This window comes from Cucurbita maxima, unplaced genomic scaffold (assembly GCF_002738345.1).
Source record: "Cucurbita maxima cultivar Rimu unplaced genomic scaffold, Cmax_1.0 Cma_Scf00022, whole genome shotgun sequence".
Taxonomy (NCBI): domain Eukaryota; kingdom Viridiplantae; phylum Streptophyta; class Magnoliopsida; order Cucurbitales; family Cucurbitaceae; genus Cucurbita; species Cucurbita maxima.
Window position 1 is genome coordinate 2,847,863 of NW_019272038.1, and position 11,801 is coordinate 2,859,663.

The 11,801-nt window shown below is 38.9% G+C and overlaps 3 protein-coding genes and 1 pseudogene across 4 annotated transcripts; 3 read left to right on the top strand and 1 right to left on the bottom strand.

Moving 5' to 3' along the window:
• The first annotated feature begins 2,183 nt into the window (after positions 1-2,183).
• Positions 2,184-6,014, top strand: LOC111496057 (protein WEAK CHLOROPLAST MOVEMENT UNDER BLUE LIGHT 1-like). Of its 2 annotated transcripts, none has more exons than XM_023146309.1 (4): positions 2,184-2,559; positions 2,885-3,221; positions 3,311-3,484; positions 4,081-6,014. In XM_023146309.1, exons 2-4 carry the CDS (start codon positions 3,033-3,035, stop codon positions 5,935-5,937), a joined length of 2,220 nt encoding a protein of 739 aa, XP_023002077.1. In that variant the 5' UTR covers positions 2,184-2,559; positions 2,885-3,032; the 3' UTR covers positions 5,938-6,014. The 2 variants fall into 2 exon arrangements, with proteins under 2 accessions (XP_023002077.1, XP_023002076.1); XM_023146308.1 differs by having other exon boundaries at positions 2,185-2,559; positions 2,968-3,221.
• A 1,033-nt stretch (positions 6,015-7,047) lies between these two features.
• On the top strand, positions 7,048-8,713 carry LOC111495910 (thioredoxin-like 4, chloroplastic). The gene is made up of 4 exons (XM_023146067.1): positions 7,048-7,229; positions 7,402-7,900; positions 7,978-8,031; positions 8,263-8,713. Exons 2-4 carry the CDS (start codon positions 7,454-7,456, stop codon positions 8,380-8,382), a joined length of 621 nt encoding a protein of 206 aa, XP_023001835.1. The 5' UTR covers positions 7,048-7,229; positions 7,402-7,453; the 3' UTR covers positions 8,383-8,713.
• Positions 8,714-9,412: 699 nt separating this feature from the next.
• Positions 9,413-11,544, bottom strand: LOC111495909 (photosystem I chlorophyll a/b-binding protein 5, chloroplastic). Its single transcript, XM_023146066.1, has 5 exons — positions 11,135-11,544; positions 10,926-11,038; positions 10,754-10,858; positions 9,758-9,846; positions 9,413-9,676 (listed from the first exon to the last, which is right to left on the bottom strand). The coding sequence occupies exons 1-5, from the start codon at positions 11,462-11,464 to the stop codon at positions 9,534-9,536; spliced, it is 780 nt and encodes a 259-aa protein (XP_023001834.1). The 5' UTR covers positions 11,465-11,544; the 3' UTR covers positions 9,413-9,533.
• On the top strand, positions 10,187-10,305 carry LOC111496644 (annotated as a pseudogene).
• Positions 11,545-11,801: the final 257 nt, after the last annotated feature.

Genomic DNA, 11,801 nt, shown 5'->3' on the forward strand with positions numbered 1-11,801 from the left:
GTAAAACATGCTTAATTCTGAAGTTTCTATAACCAAGTCACCAAAAAGAAAAATGCACCTTGTTGGTAAGGGTAATAACTTTTAATTCTTTTAGATCTTTCTTAGCCATCTTTTGCTCGGTATTGCTCTTAGATGTGATTTCAGTTCATTCACGTAACTCTTCTTTACTCAAATGTCATATTCTAAAAAAATGGAGAACCACAACTAAAAGATTAGAAGAGGTTCGTTCCTTACACGGAAAGCGTATCCATAGATGTCTAACAAGCTCACGTCTTTTAAATTACAGCTCTCAACTTAAGCTAAAAAAGAATAAACCCGAGTGGACTTCCAAGCGTTTGGTAGAATCTTTGGTCCCTTCAAATGTAACTTTTAATTTATATAGTCACTAAAAATTTGTTTTCCTTTTAGGGGAGGGAATTTATAATAGACTAATACAAAGTATTGTTCTAGATTATCAAGTTTTTGACTCGATGTTGGGAAGAATCTACGTTTATAAACATTAAATAAATGAAAATAAATTTGTATACATATATTCCATAATTTTTCGACGAATCGTGGTCAAAAGTGATGGGAGTTGGGTGTAAAGTAGATGCACGATAGACTGAGCCTATCTCAACAAATGAGTTCTCATTATTCAGCTACTTCGAGCTTATCTTAAATATCTAATCAAATGACTTGACCCATGGTTGGATTCATATCCTTTAGCTCATCGAGTTTTTCTCAGCCATTGATGTCATGTAGTCTAGCTCTTTTGAGTTCATATTTCAATTGGTTGATGTCTCATTATCATACTCACTGATTGATTTCTAATCAGTGAGTTCTCTAAGCTTTACTCGACCATTAGTGTCACATGTTCTATTCAATGATTGGGTTACGTTATCTAGCATCATCGAGCTTATCCCAACCATTAGTGTCACATGATCTCGCTCATCTTAGCTCATAACATACTGAACTTGGCGATTAATTACTAGATTACAAGGTAGGTAATTACCACATAAACATCTGTAATTACTCCATCACGGATATTTAATTACCACAAGGTTATTTACTATTATCTACTTCTGATGACTTTAGTGGCTAATTACCTCATCACACAACATGTAATTACCACTAAATCATTATTATTACTACTTTCGTTAGACTTTGTGGTTAATGACTTAATCATCCAATGTATAGTTGCGACCGAGTCATATTATTATTATTTTTATTAGAACTTAATGGTTAATTATCCAATTAATTTGCATTAGGTCCATAGGCATACTTTAATTAACTAATCTTTCTTTCCGGGCTCTCATTCAAATATATTCTCGAACGAGTCAAATCAATAATAAACTCAATAAATCAATCTCAATCACTTTCACTACCTAACAAGCATATATTCAATGACACATCATATTCAAGCATGTCATAAGCTTAGCTCAATAACTCCTACTTACATAACATTAATCATTTTTCCATAAATAAATTCAAAAATAATTTATAAACATGCTTTTAAGCAACGTTTAAATGGGTTCATCTAATTAGTTGCGTGCTTCGATTCGAGCTTAATTTTTTGAAAAATTTTCCAATCATGCCATAAATTAGATTGAATATTAATGCGGTTGAGATCGACTTGAAAAATGAAGGAAAAATCAAACTCCACTCTGGTAAAAAATATATGTGTTACAAATTAAATTCGATATTCTTTTATTCCCCGTGCATATGTCTCTAAATTAGCCTAACCAGCTGTAAGATGTGACGTGACAATAAATACTTCAGTCACTTACATGGAGAAAGCTCTAGTGGGTCTTTAATCTACCTACTTGAACTCCTCGAACAGTTGAATCTTATCGTAAAGTCTTAACCTAGAAAATTCCCACAAATTTAGAGATAAATCTAGAGATAAGTTTTAGTCACAAAAAATGTGAGATACAATTTGTTCAAATAAAATGTTTCCAGACGTCATATAAACGATTTTGATAAAATAATTTGTAATTATTATAAGGTGGGTCTTATCAATAGTATTATCTAGATTATATTACTATAGAACTATTCACTCAATTGTTGGATGGAAGTACCCTATCAGATAATTTAAGAAATGATTATGGATTTATAATTAAATAATACTCTCTCACATATGAGCTTTGGATAATATTAAAAGGTAAATAAAAAAAATTTAATTATGAGATTTTGAGAAGGAAAGGAGGATAATTGTGTTTGGATTTTCCCCAACAACGAGGTTGACTGGAGTGTGCGGCAAAAGTGGTGATCAGGGGAGGAGCTGAGGAAAGGATTGACACGATGATGAGATTAAACTAAATTTAGTTAATACCCATGGACTGAATCATTTGTAATATGAAACCTTAGCCTATAAAAACAAATCCAGAGAGGGGCTGAGAGGCTCTAATGGATGCTGTCCATGCAATGAGGAAGAGGTGGAATCTCAACCGCCTCCCATTTGTGTTCTTTCTATTCTTAGCTTCAATTTTTCACCTCATTTTCGTTATTTTTACATTTTTTTATCCTCAATTTCCCCTTCCCACTCACCTGGGCTCGTTTCAATTCCGTTTCTCCTCTCCGGTATGCTTCTCTTCCAATTCCATTTTGCGTTCGATTTATTCTCGTTGCATTATGTTCGTTGTAGATTAGAATCATTTGTTCGTTAATTTGAGTACGTTTCTGAATTGTGATGTGTTTTTGTTTCTTTTTTCTATAAATGAGCGATCGATTTGGTTTCGTTGTTTTGATCGAACCTAATCGGGAAGAACACGTAACCGAATATTTTCGCCATAGAGAAGTTTGAATCTCGCTGTTGAAAATGATTTCTAGTTTCCACCGAAGATGCGCTTATCTCGGAATTTCAATCTTTGTGGATTTTGAAGAGCCTGTTCATAATTTATCGTAGGGTTCTGATTTGTTAATTTCTGGTTTTGTTTGGAACTGGTGTGTTTCTGGTTATCCATTTCTACTGAATCGGGGGGGATGTAGCTTGAAGGTTCGACGATGGCGATTCAACTCAACATGTAACTCCAACGGAGACACAGGATTCAAGAATGGCAGGATCTGAAAGTGAAGCTCCCACTGTAATTGCTTGTAATGGAGACATAGATTTTGTAAGTGGAAGTCCAACAGATCCTGTTGCTAAGGGAGAAAAACATTCTGAAAATCCTGAATTCTTTGCTGCCAAGGACCCACCGGCTGTTATTTCTGAAGTTATTGTTGGCAATCGCCACAAAATCACTGTACCTTCTGGTTTCTCTTCTAGTATTTGATTTGATTTTGAAGTAATGATGTTGAGAATGTTCTTGTTGATCAATGTGTTTTGGTGCAGGGAAAGGATAATAACGTTGCAATGGAGGTTCATGCTCCCAGAACTCCCAATCAAGGTGGTTTAAATAGAGGCTTTATTGAAACTAAGGCACCTATTGTATCTGTGAAGGCAGCTGTGTCTAAATTTGGAGGGATTGTTGATTGGAAAGCTCGTCGAGTCTATTCTATGGTGGAGGTACTGATGTTTTTGGCTAGCTTTGATTATTTTTTATGCTAGAGTGATATCGACAACCTTTTTAGAGTGATATAATGACTCAAGCCCACCACCACCAACTAGCCGATATTGTCTTTTTTGGGTTTTTCCTTTCGGGCTACCTCTCAAGGTTTTTAAAATGTGTTTGCTAAGGAGAGAGAGGTTTGCACACCCTTGTAAAGAATGTTTCATTCTCCTTCCCAACCGATGCGGGATCTCACAATCCACCTCCCTTCGAGATCCAGTGTCTTCGCTAGCACTCGTTCTCTTCTCCAATCGATGTGGGACCCCCAATCCACCCCTTTGGAGCCCAATCTCCTTGTTGGCACACTGTCTTGTATCCACCCCCTTCAGGACAAAGCCTCCTTACTGGCACATCGCCCAGTGAGTCCTGATACCATTTGTAACAGTTCAAACCCCCACTAGCGGATATTGTCCTCTTTGGGTTTTTCCTTCCAGGCTTCCCCTCAAGGCTTTAAAACATGTCTGCTAAGGAGAGATTTCCACACCTTATAAAGAGTGGTTTGTTTCCCCCTCCAACTGATGTGGGATCTCACCGTGTGTTTCTGATTTTACAGAGAAGTAAGACAATGGAGGACAAACTTGAGGATGTACAAGAGGAGATTCTTCAGCTTAGGAAAAGGTCAGAGAAAGCCATGGAGGCAGAATTCGGAGTGTTGAAGGAGCTCGAAAATACTAAACGGCGCATAGAAGAATTAACACTTGAAGTTGGGATTGCACAAACAGAAGAGCAACAGGCAAAACAAGATTCAGAACTTGCCAAGCTTAGACTGGAGGAGATGGAGAAAGGAACCGCTGATGAGAATGATGATGCTCTAGCCAAGGCACAGCTTGAGATGGCGATGGCCGGGCATGCTGCTGCAGTTTCAGAACTGAAATCCATTAAAGAAGAATTGGAAGTACTTCGTGATGAATTTTCTTCGTTAGTGTCCGAGAGAGATTTGGCTGTAAGAAACGCTGATGATGCTCTTGCTGCAGCTAAGGATGGTGAGAAGGCACTACAGGAGCTGGTCACAGAGCTGGTAGCTTTAAAGGAATCAATGAAGTCTGCACAAGCTGCCCATTTAGAAGCAGAAGAGCAAAGGATGGTTGCAGAGGTGGCCAAAGAGCTGGATTGTTCAAAATGGAAGAAAGAGCTAGATGATGCGGAAGAGGAGTTTAGTAGACTCAAGTTGAAAATTCAGTCAATTGAAGAACTTAAACTGAAAGTTAATACTGCCTCGACTTTGTTATCGAATTTGAAAGTCGAAATGGTCGATTATATGGAATCGGTAATAAAGGAAGAGGAGATAAGTGATGAACAACTCCTGAAAGATGAAGTTGCTGAAACTGAAAACAAAGAATCAGCGGTTCATTCAACAAAGAAGGAATTGGAAGAAGTAAAGCTCAACATAGAGAAAGCAATTGCAGAAGTGGAATACTTGAAGATGGCTGCTACTTCGCTAAAATTGGAGCTTGAAGAGGAGAAATCTTCTATGGAAACCACAAAGAAGAGAGAAGGCAGACATTCTGATGAAGCTGCATCACTTGAAGCTGAATTAGACAAGAACATGTCCGAGATCATTGTCGTTCAAGGAAACGCAAAAGAAGCTCGAGGAAATAGTGTAGACCTGACCAATCAATTGAAGCAGGCAGCAGTGGAGGCTGATCAGGCGAAGACGGTTGCTAAGATGGCTCGTGAAAACCTGCAAAAGGCAAAGATGGAAGTAGAGCAAGCAAAGGCAGAAAAAATAGCGATGAAAAGAAGAATAGTTGCAGCTCAGAAGGAGATTGAAGCTTCCAATGCTTCAAAAATGTTGGCATTATCAGCAATCAAAGCACTGCAAGAGAGTGATTCCTCAAAAACCGCGAAAGAAGATTCATCAACCACAGTAACTATTTCCCTAGAGGGATACAATGAACTCAGTGAACGAGCCCGCAAGGCCGAGGAGCACGCCAGCTTCAAGATGACAGAAGCAATTTCACAAATCGAGGTAGCTAAGGAATCCGAGGCAAAATGTCAAGAAATGCTGGAAGAGGTTAGTCGTGAACTCGTTGCCAGACAGGAAGGGTTAAAAGCTGCAACAGAAAAGGCTAGTGAGGCCAAGGAAGGAAAGTTAGCAGTAGAACAAGATTTGAGATTATGGAGAGCAAAACAAGAGCAAAAAAGGAAGGACAATAAAGCTAACCAACAAGTAGCAATACCTACAACAAACCAAACGAGAAGCGTTGAGGCAAAAGAATCAAGAACTGATAAACAAGCAGATTCTCCTTCTCCCCAACAGCCAATTTCAAAGGAACAGACGCCAAAAAGCTTGGTTAGAGCTGAATCATTGGAAAAACCCAAGGAAGGAAAGAAAAAGAAGAGGTCATTCTTCCCAAGAATTCTAAGATTGTTAGGCAAACATAAGTCAAGTGGAAAGAAGGCTACATAGCATGTTAAGTCTAATGACAAGATTCTTCTCTTTTTAATACATTAATACGACCTTCATCTATTTATTAAACTAGCTTAGCTCCATGTGTCTCCATGATCTTCCACCCTCTGAACTTTTTCATTCATGTGGATTCATCTTCTCGAGAAGATGATGGGTTGTTTGTAACAGGTCAAGTTTACTTCTAGCAAATATTGTTCGTTTTGGCCCGTTACGTATATTGTCAGTCTCATGGTTTTAAAACATGTTTGTTAGGGAAAAGTTTCCACACTTTTATAAGGAATGTTTCGTTCTCCTCTCTAACTAATGTGGGGATCTCACAATCTGCATCGGGCTAGTGTCCTCGCTGACATCTCGTTCAGTGTCTGGCTCTTATACCATTTGTAACAGCTCAAGCCCACTGTCAGTAGATATTGTTTGTTTGGCTCGTTATGTATCACCGTCTCACAATTTTAAAATGCGTCTGTTAAGGAGAGTTTCCACACTGTTATAAGAAATGCTTCGTTTTCCGCTCCAACCGATGTGGGATCTCACAATCTGCATCGAGCTAGCATCCTCGCTGACACTCCGTTCAGTGTCTGGCTCTTATACCATTTGTAACAGCTCAAGCCCACTGCCAGTAGATATTGTCTGTTTGGCTCGTTATGTATCACCGTCTCACAATTTTAAAATGTGTTGTTAAGGAGAGGTTTCCATACTGTTATAAGGAATGTTTCGTTCTCCGCTTCAACCGATGTGGGATCTCACAATCCACCTCTCTTGGGAGCCAACATCCTCGCTGACACACCTCCCGGTGTCTGGCTTTGAAACCATTTGTAATAGCTCAATCCCACCGCTAGCAGATATTTCCCATTTTGACTCGTTACGTATTGCTGTCAACATCGCGGTTTTAAAACGTGTCTATTAGGGAGAGGTTTTAAAACGTGTCTCGATCACAAATTCAAAATATCACAAGGTTAGCTAGTACAATCAAATGCAAAACTGGGAGATAATAACAGCCTTATCTACTAAGCTAGGCAGGAGTGATTAAACCTGTCTTTGCTGATGTTAGAACATGTGTGTTGATAGTGAAGTAGAAGCTGAGATTGATCAAATTCATAAAATTTTGCTACCCATTCAATATTGGGCTTGGGCTGCTCCAACTTCTGATTTGTAGAAAAACCCATGAATCAATCCATGTCCACAAAACCTCCCACGTGAAAGGGAAATCAATGGCAACCAAAGGAAGAAGATAATGGTGGAGTCGTGTCATTTTCTCGTTCGCAGCTGCTCCTCTGCTCTTCTTCCGCTCAGAGGTAAGCCACTGGTCCAACATTTGTTGCTTTCCACCATCAATTTTGTACCTCCTAACAGTCATTTTTCATCTTTCTGAATCGTTCATCGAAATTGCCTCTTTGATTACTGTTAAATAACACAACAAGATTGAAATACTGAATTGAATGCTACATCTAAATCTGTTTTCATTAGCTTCCCGATCGAAGTTCATTCGCTAAACAAGACCCAAATCTTATATGTTGCAATGCAAAGACAGAACCAGAATGTACTGAAATGTAAAGCATTACCCAGTTTTGGAAAGCACGAATCGAGAATAATACCCATTTCAATTCCCTTCTGGTTGTCTGAAAACCCCCATGTTCGATTGTCGATTATAAGGCCCGAAGCTCCACCATATCTGAGTATCAGACATGAATTGATGTTCAAGAGTAAACCCAGAGTTGCTGCTGGAAATCAGGGGGGGTTGTCCGACGAAGACGATGATCTTTGCCCTGTAGAATGTGTGAGGGAGTTCAAGACGGATGAAGAGTTCATCAGAATTCTAGAGAGGGCGAAGAAAAGTGGAGCGCTGGTGGTTGTGGACTTTTATCGAACATCTTGTGGGAGTTGCAAGTACATAGAACAAGGGTTTGCGAAATTGTGCAGGGGATCTGGAGATCAAGAGGCTCCGGTTATCTTCTTGAAGCACAATGTGAGTAATCCATATGAGAGAAGTTGTTTTGTTGGAGAAATGAATTTGATTCTGCAACTGAATGCTTGTGATTTTAGGTCGTTGATGAATACGATGAACAATCTGAGGTTGCTGAACGACTGAGGATCAAGGTAAGTTTCTTTTCTCCTCCTTAATTAAATCATCTGAATGAACTCGTTGCTTCTGAAAATTTAGAGACTTAAACCATTTCTTAATCCCTTTTTCTAATCTTCAACAAATATCAAGAATTATTACCCATCCTCATCGATGAAAAGGTATATCCGCATGATCTGATCATCCTGTAGGTAACGAGGAGTTGGTGGTTTATTTTGTTGACTAATGTTGAAATTTGATGGGTGCAGACAGTGCCACTGTTCCACTTTTATAAAGATGGCGTGTTATTAGAAGCATTTCCCACTAGAGATAAAGAGAGGATTCTTGCAGCCATAACCAAATATTCATCCACTGCTCTTCAATTATGATTTTATCATTGTTCTTCTACACAAAACCTTTCTTATAATATTACCAAACAAACCCAAAATTCCGATACCAAACTCCATCTGTCCCTTCATCTCATATGAGTTCTTCGAACTATGTTCTTGATGAATATATTTGTTGTGAATTGTCGCGAAGATTTGGTTTATGAATCTCTTGGATTCATGGATGCTTTTGGTATATTTGCCATTTCGATTTATGAATCTATTGGATTCATTTAGTTCATCTCCCATATTGGTACATGAACCATCTTAATTCGTGTATGAGCATTAGTATTGCTTTGATTCATGTATGAGAATTAATATTGTTATGCCTGTATATAAAGGTTTGTCTAACATTGTTTTGAGACGTGGAGTTATTGTCATTTTATATTAGTTTAGAGACAATTGAGAGGAATTTTGTAAGTGCGACTTTGTAGCATGAGAGTGTAAGAGATACACTTGTAAACACTTTGTTTATAGTAATTGTGCAACTGTCAACGACCCCCGCTAGATCTTTGGGTTTTCTTTTCGAGTTTTCCCTCAAAGTTTTTAACACGCGTTTCTGGAAGTTTCCACACTCTTATAAAGAATGATTCGTTCTTTGCGCCAATCGATGTGGGATCTCACAATCTGCCCCCTTCAGGACTTAGTATCCTTGCTGACGCATCACCTCATGTCCACCCCCTTCAAGGCTCAGCCTCCTCACTGACACATCTCCTAATGTTTGGCTCTTATACCATTTGTAACAACTCTAAGTCCACCACTAGTAGATATTATCCTCTTTTGGTTTTCCTTTTGAGCTTCCCCTCAAAGTTTCTAAAACGCGTCTACTATAGAGAAGTTTTCCACCTTATATAGAGTGTTTCGTTCTTCTCCCCAACTGATGTGAGATTTTACAAATTGTCTACCACTCATGGATGTAGGAGAATTTCTTCTGGTGGATGTGTAAGTGCACTTAATCTTGTTTCTACTTCCGTTGCAACAATATACACATATATATATATATTTTTTGAAAGAGAATCGGTGGATTTATCTATTCAAGCAATGAAACCTTCCTCAATTCTTTCATTTCCTCAATTCTTTCATTTGTTCTTTCATATGTACTCTGTTTAGCTTACAAATTCTCTCCAAAGCCAGATAGCTTATATTTTGGTTCTTCAAGGACTTGAGCTGGAGAGGGTGTGGATAATAGTGTTGTGCCATGGATTAGAAAGGTGCTCCACAAGGTTATCTATTGGCCCTGTTTGAGTTACATAAGCTTGCACAAAGATCCCCAGCATGGCTACCATTGCAAGCCGTCCTGGAATTTGAAGCAACCAAGATTAGTAGTCTGGGAAAACGAAGACGAAGCAATAGACCAAAAATGAGTGCAAAACTTAACCATTCTTTATCTCCTTCAGCTTCCACTCATGTGCATTCTTGATATCTTTAGCCAGACCCAGAGGATTTAGCAGAGGACCCCCAGGGTATCTGTAAGGAAGTTCAATCCATGAGATATGTTCCAAAGTTGTTCAAGTAACAAGATACAGCTTAGATTTCCCTCTACTAGTTCGTCCAATGATCAAATGTACATATTAATTTGGGTGAGTTTGAATATTTGGATATATGGGGTATTTGGTAAGTGTTTGTGTGCTCTTTTTTTGTAATCTCGATCTATAAATATTATTGTAACAGCTCAAACTCACTATTTATTAGTAGTAGATATTGTCTTTTTTGGGCTTTCCGTCTCCAGTTTCCCCTCATAGTTTTTAAAAAGGAGAGGTTTTCCTACCTCTATAAGAAATTTTTCGTTCTCCTCTCCCATTGATACAGGTGCAATCATACTATAATTAATGCACTAGATCACATCAGAACACTGTAGTTAAACATGCTTGGATAAGAGTAGTACTGAGTTGGGAGACAACTTGGAAAGTTCTTGTGTTGCACCCTTTTTAAAAAACCGTGAGACTGACGGCGATACATAACGAGCCAAAATGAACAATATTTGTTAGCGGTAGGCTTGGGCCATTACAGATGGTATCAAAGTCAGAAACCAGACGGTGTACCAACGAAAATGTTGGGCTCTCAAGGGGGTGGATTGTAAGATCCCACATCGGTTGAAGAGAGGAACAAATCATTCCATTTTAGGTGTGGAGCGTTTTAAAACCGTGAGACTGACGGCGATACATAACGGGCCAAAACAGACAATATCGACTAACAGTAGGCTTGGGCTGTTATAATTATTGTCATCTTCCCTCGTGTTTTTCTTCTCTTACTCTAATTACACCTCGTTATTACCATAATTTAGATCTAGTTTATTTCAGCGGTATAAATATCCTATGAGATTCTTAGACAAACGACTACCTACATATTTAAGAACAGTCGAAATGTACGTTACCCGGGCTCGAGTCCTTCGAAAGCGGACTCTAATCCAAAGAAAGTCCCTTCTTGTGCTTGAGATCCAGGGCTTTTGAAATCCATATATCTTTTCGTTTCCACAAACCTACAAAAACAGAAGAAATGAATACACAGCCACACACATGACATTACAGATAAGGAAGAGTTCGAACCCCATCAACAGCAGCTGAACAATGAAGAGAGTTTCCTTGTTGGCAAAGCCATATTCCACAGCACCCGCATTGTACCAAACTGGCAATTCACTGATTCCTGTTACACGAAGCAGCTGCCAGACACACACAATGAAGAACACAAAATCTTTGTAAAATTATTGAAATTTAAGATTGAATTCGATAATGGGGTTGAATTTTTAGTGACAGACATCTGTGAGGAGAATTCCAGAGACGCCAAGCATGGCGAAGCGAGAATGAACGAGCTCTGCTTGGACGAACCACTTCAAGCTATGTGGGTCTTCGCCGAGCCCAAGTGGGTCGAACCCAAAATCTCCGGCGAGGGTTCCGTCGAGATGCGGTGGAGGGTCGAGGCCGGGAAGCCATGTTTGGCGAGGCTGAGATTGAGATTGAGCTTGAGCTGTTACGGTGCGGCGGGAGGGTGATCGGAGGAGGTGTTGTTTGGAGCTCAATGAGGAACTGTACAATGAAGAAGAGGGCAGGAGATGGAAGGGTGTGGCGGCTGAAAGTGAAACCGCCATTGATAGATGTTCTTCGAGGAATTACAGGATGCTGTTATTCTTGTTGTGATATCCTGTCTTTGTGTCTTGTCGGATGGGTTTCGAGTTTGTGGACTGTGTTGATGGGTTGAGTTGTGGATTCAGCCCAATAGCTTTCTAATCACTAAGTTAAATTATTAAAATAATTTTAACTAATTTAATTAAATTATCACTCGTTGATAAAGATATTCTCGTTCTATTAGTGATAACGTTTTTTAAACTTCTAAGATTAATGTTACGTTAAGGATCGCAAAAGGAAATCCCAGAAATTTAAAGTAGACATAAAGTGAAAGTGAACTTTCAAATTCAAGAGTTAATG

Bases quoted from the DNA above. Each gene is read 5' to 3' on its own strand.
- LOC111496057 (XM_023146309.1), top strand. From the start codon at position 3,033: ATGGCAGGATCTGAAAGTGAAGCTCCCACTGTAATTGCTTGTAATGGA. The intron at 3,222-3,310 runs GTACCTTCTGGT...GTTTTGGTGCAG, and splicing joins GCAATCGCCACAAAATCACT to GGAAAGGATAATAACGTTGC. The intron at 3,485-4,080 runs GTACTGATGTTT...CTGATTTTACAG, and splicing joins GAGTCTATTCTATGGTGGAG to AGAAGTAAGACAATGGAGGA.
- LOC111495910 (XM_023146067.1), top strand. From the start codon at position 7,454: ATGCAAAGACAGAACCAGAATGTACTGAAATGTAAAGCATTACCCAGT. The intron at 7,901-7,977 runs GTGAGTAATCCA...TTGTGATTTTAG, and splicing joins TTATCTTCTTGAAGCACAAT to GTCGTTGATGAATACGATGA. The intron at 8,032-8,262 runs GTAAGTTTCTTT...TGATGGGTGCAG, and splicing joins CTGAACGACTGAGGATCAAG to ACAGTGCCACTGTTCCACTT.
- LOC111495909 (XM_023146066.1), bottom strand. From the start codon at position 11,464: ATGGCGGTTTCACTTTCAGCCGCCACACCCTTCCATCTCCTGCCCTCT. The intron at 9,847-10,753 runs GTAACGTACATT...ACTTCCTTACAG, and splicing joins TTCGAAGGACTCGAGCCCGG to ATACCCTGGGGGTCCTCTGC. The intron at 9,677-9,757 runs GTTAAGTTTTGC...TTCAAATTCCAG, and splicing joins GCTGAAGGAGATAAAGAATG to GACGGCTTGCAATGGTAGCC.